At 38.5% G+C, this 4,112-nt stretch overlaps 1 protein-coding gene across 1 annotated transcript; it reads left to right on the top strand.

Moving 5' to 3' along the window:
• Positions 1-259: 259 nt before the first annotated feature.
• LOC109416577 (antigen 5 like allergen Cul n 1) lies at positions 260-1,397 on the top strand. Its single transcript, XM_019690655.3, has 4 exons — positions 260-399; positions 467-741; positions 807-1,048; positions 1,110-1,397. The coding sequence occupies exons 1-4, from the start codon at positions 381-383 to the stop codon at positions 1,351-1,353; spliced, it is 780 nt and encodes a 259-aa protein (XP_019546200.3). The 5' UTR covers positions 260-380; the 3' UTR covers positions 1,354-1,397.
• Positions 1,398-4,112: the final 2,715 nt, after the last annotated feature.

A 4,112-nucleotide genomic window follows, 5' to 3' on the forward strand; every position in this document is an offset into this window, starting at 1 on the left:
TTCAGTATTAACTCGACACGTGTCCTTCCCTTCAACATAAATAATACTCTAGTTTTAGAAGAGTAAAAACTTTAAAGAAACAGCAATGTTGTCGAGCATTCATAGTACACTTCACTGCAAACAATGAACAATGATATAATTTTTGGGGGTGTTTGCTCAAGTGTCTAATGCTAATTGCTACAGTGGAAGGCGACATGTGGAATTTTATTTATTCATTGCTACCTGAGCAACGAAATTCTTTACCGCATTATCGTGTGCCAAACTTACTAGTGCTATAGAAAACAAATAATTGATTGATACTTTTTCTCGCAAATTCGAGTACGATTTCTGGTATAAAAACGGTTTCAAATACTCAAGCTGTTATCATTGAACTAGTAGCCATGAAGACAATCATCTCAGGTAAAGACTGTAAACTCAACAATGTATTGAAATTTAAATTAAAAAAGTTACAATTTTCTCTCAACAGTCACTCTGGTAGCGTTCGTGGCAGTTTGCGCCGGGCAAACCGCGAACTACTGCGACCCAGCTCTGTGCCCCAATGGAGGTCCCCACATCGCTTGCAAAGGGCTCACGGCCCTGGCCAGCACCTGTGGTGCCGGTTCCTTCGAGGTGGTCATGAACAAAACCAACCAGGACGTGATTTTGGAGGCGCACAACAAGCTTCGTAGCAAGGTGGCCACCGGACAGGAGAAGAACAAATTGGGCGCCAAATTCAGCGCAGCTTCCCGGATGGGTACTTTGGTATGGTTATGATGAGGTGTTCGGGTGGTTGGAAATTGACTAATTTTGTTCTTTGTTTTTTCAAGCAATGGGATGCAGAGTTGGCCAGCATTGCTGCCGCCAACGCTAGACGTTGTGTGTACGGACATGATGTGTGTCGCAACACGGCTACCTTGAAGTACGTTGGCCAGAATATTGCCATCAAGAAGTATTACGGCATGACCTTTACCGATACTCAACTGTTCAACGAGTTGGTTGGCAACTGGTACAGTGAGGCTGAAAATGCCACGGTCGCCGTACTTGCCCTCTATCCGAAGGGCTACACTGGGTAAGAAGTGCAAACAAATATGATTGAACGAGTGATATATTCAAAATCGTGTCTATTTCAGCCCTGTTATCGGTCACTTCACCCAGGTTGTCTCGGATCGCACCACTAAGGTGGGATGTGCCATGGTAAGCTACGTCGTCAGTCCATTCACCACTAAGTTGCTTGTGTGCAACTACGGATTCACAAACATGGTTGGTTTGCCAATTTACGTGGCTGGCGATGCTTGCTCGAAGTGTACTACTGGATGTAGCCGCACCTATCCTGGTCTGTGCAATGCTGGTGAAGACATTAAAAACGGTGTTTAAACTAGAGTGAATAATTATCTGAATTGTGAAACTGACAATAAAGAGGCTGTATTTTTAAAACCTCAAAGTTTTTGCACACGCATCAAGAAACCTAATCAGAACAGAGATAAATCGAAACAAGATTCAATGACGATGAAAACTAGTACAGGAAAATATTGGTGGCAATCTTATTGATAAACTTCCTTGCCAAACTTTGCCATCGTTCCCGTTCAAAGTGATTGCCCTACATCACATCATTTACCCTCCACGTAGGTGGGTGGCACTAAAGTTGGAGTACTTTTCGACGAATGGGGCGTCGGAACTTTTCCTTCGAGAAGCGATAAAAGTGGTGTGAAACTGATGCGTAATCAATTTTCTTCAAAGAATTTCAATACCTTCCCCCGCTCCGAGTGGGCTGATAGAAAAAAAAAGTCTTCCCAACTAGACCCGATGCCATCGCATTTCCCACAGTAGTAGTAGGTAGGTAAGGTGTCAGTAGCCGAACAAGTTTCTCCACCGGTGCCGGCACGAGTTGGGTGAAAATTTTATAGTTTTCTCGAAAGTGTCTCCCAAGTCGTCAATTTGCATGAAAATGTGACACAAAATTGTGTTGCTTTCGGAGGACTAAGTTTATGGAGCTTACTTTTCCTGGGTAAGGTTCCTGCAGGCTGATTGCTTTTCAATGAACAGTTTCATCTTTTTATTTGCTTTTACTGGTAATACAGTATAGAGAGTATTGGAACTAATGCTTCTTCACTGGATATCATCGTCGTGCGTGGTGTCTTAGGATGTAGATCTTTCTTGGGCTTGTTGTTTGTTTATACAACACGGGTTTTTTTTTTGCGTAGAGTTGCCTGAACAATATGGCCTTGTGAAATTTATATATTGAGTTCCTTCATCAAAGTTGTCTAAGAACCACTTTTAGAGCTTTAAAAACGCATATTTTCGTGGGCGGAGAATGTCAAAAGATGTTTATGATTTTCTAGAAAAAACAAATACACTTTTATATGTTTTATAAAAAAACTTCTTCTTTCGAATGCTGTCAGAAGATATTTTTTATGTTTACCACAACCTTTTGAATAAACTATGAGTTTTTTTTTTAAAGAAAAACGCTTGTAACTATTGAACTAAAAGACATAACGACCGTCTCCGCGCACGAAATGACGCGTTTTCAAATACTCTAAAAGTGTTTCTTGGGCGGCTTTTATAGGAAATTGAAACTGAAAAAAAATAAGACACGGACAACGTCTTCAGCTTTCGGCTGTACAGACTGTTTTAAACTTAACATTAGACAACGGACAACGGAGCATGCACCAGTGGAAACGGGGAAGAAACTATTCTCACGAAAAGTTTCAACGCCCGAAGCGGGAAAGTTACAGTCAGAAAACCGTTTTTTTTAACCAGCCTAAGCATATACAGAAAAATATCTCTAGATTGGTCAATTTTGAAGCTACATACTGACTTCAAAAAAACTTGCGCAAACTAGATCTGAAACTTTTCCGAGGAATGTATAAAGCTATTCTTGTAAATAAAAAAGTTTGGTTTCCAATTTCTTTAAAAATATGGACCACCTTAATTTTCATATGCATTGAAAAGCGGGCCTTATTATTAGGAACAGCTTTGCAAAAGACAAAATTTATCTAAAACATCATTAGAAGGCGCTGAATGCATCATTCCTCGTAAATCTGGTTTGACGATCACTGTGGAGTGGCCACCGGCGAAAACCTGTTTGGCAGTCGCGGACGAAATACGGGCCTGTTATGCTCATCATACAGGGGATACTCAAAATAACTGGGACAGGTAAAATTTTCACTTTTCAAAAAATGTTCAACTAGCTGTAACTTTTCGAAAAGAGCATCAAATATTCTCAAAATTCTACTGTAAGTTCATCAACTAGTTGTGTATCAGTGGTCCAATTTTGACAAGGATCGGGCTATTCTGCATGAAGTTAAAAAGTTTCTCGAAAAAGGGGGTGATACACAAATTATGTCACGCAAAAATCGACCTTTTTCAACCCCCTTCCCCCCTATGTCACACTTTTTGTATGGGACCTCAATATTTTTTGTAAGGGTCGTCACGCTCTGCAAAACCCCCCCCTCCCTCCTAAAAGCGTGACGTAATTTATGTACGGCCCCAAGATATAATTATCCGATAGCCAAATTTGAGCAGTTATATCTCCGGATTCAATGAACTGAATGCAATGAAATTTTGACTAATATAAAGAGCTATTAAAAACTTTTGACTAAATTTAAAATTCTTTACAGGAAAGAAAATTATAACAATTGGATTATTTTTCTCATATAACACATTTATCCAAAATTGTATCATCGTTTCAATATTCGACATAGTAATTATAGTTCATTTAAATTCCCTCTAATTGACTTAAATATATTTATGTTTCAAAGGAAAGCAACCAAATGGTTGGCATTAAATTGAAAAAGTTATGGGATGCATATGAAAAATAGATAAATTTGCTAAAAAACATCGAATAAATTAAATCGCTAAAACTTTTTTTCTTATTTATAATTTCAAATTAAGTCAAATGTTTTTCAATGTTCATTATATTAGTCATAAATGATCAATATTTCATTGCATTCGGTTCATTGAATCCGGAGATATAACAGCTCAAAGTTGGCTATCGCATAATTATACTTTTTTCTAGAATCTTTCCAACTTCGTGTAGAATAGCCCGATCTTTTTCAAAATTGGACCACTGATACACAACTAGTTGATGAACTTACAGTACAATTTTGAGAATATTTGATGCTCTTTAAAAAAAG

The sequence above is a fragment of the Aedes albopictus genome, chromosome 2, assembly GCF_035046485.1.
Source record: "Aedes albopictus strain Foshan chromosome 2, AalbF5, whole genome shotgun sequence".
In the NCBI taxonomy this organism is placed as follows: domain Eukaryota; kingdom Metazoa; phylum Arthropoda; class Insecta; order Diptera; family Culicidae; genus Aedes; species Aedes albopictus.

Bases quoted from the DNA above. Each gene is read 5' to 3' on its own strand.
- LOC109416577 (XM_019690655.3), top strand. The intron at 742-806 runs GTATGGTTATGA...TGTTTTTTCAAG, and splicing joins CTTCCCGGATGGGTACTTTG to CAATGGGATGCAGAGTTGGC. The intron at 1,049-1,109 runs GTAAGAAGTGCA...TGTCTATTTCAG, and splicing joins TATCCGAAGGGCTACACTGG to CCCTGTTATCGGTCACTTCA.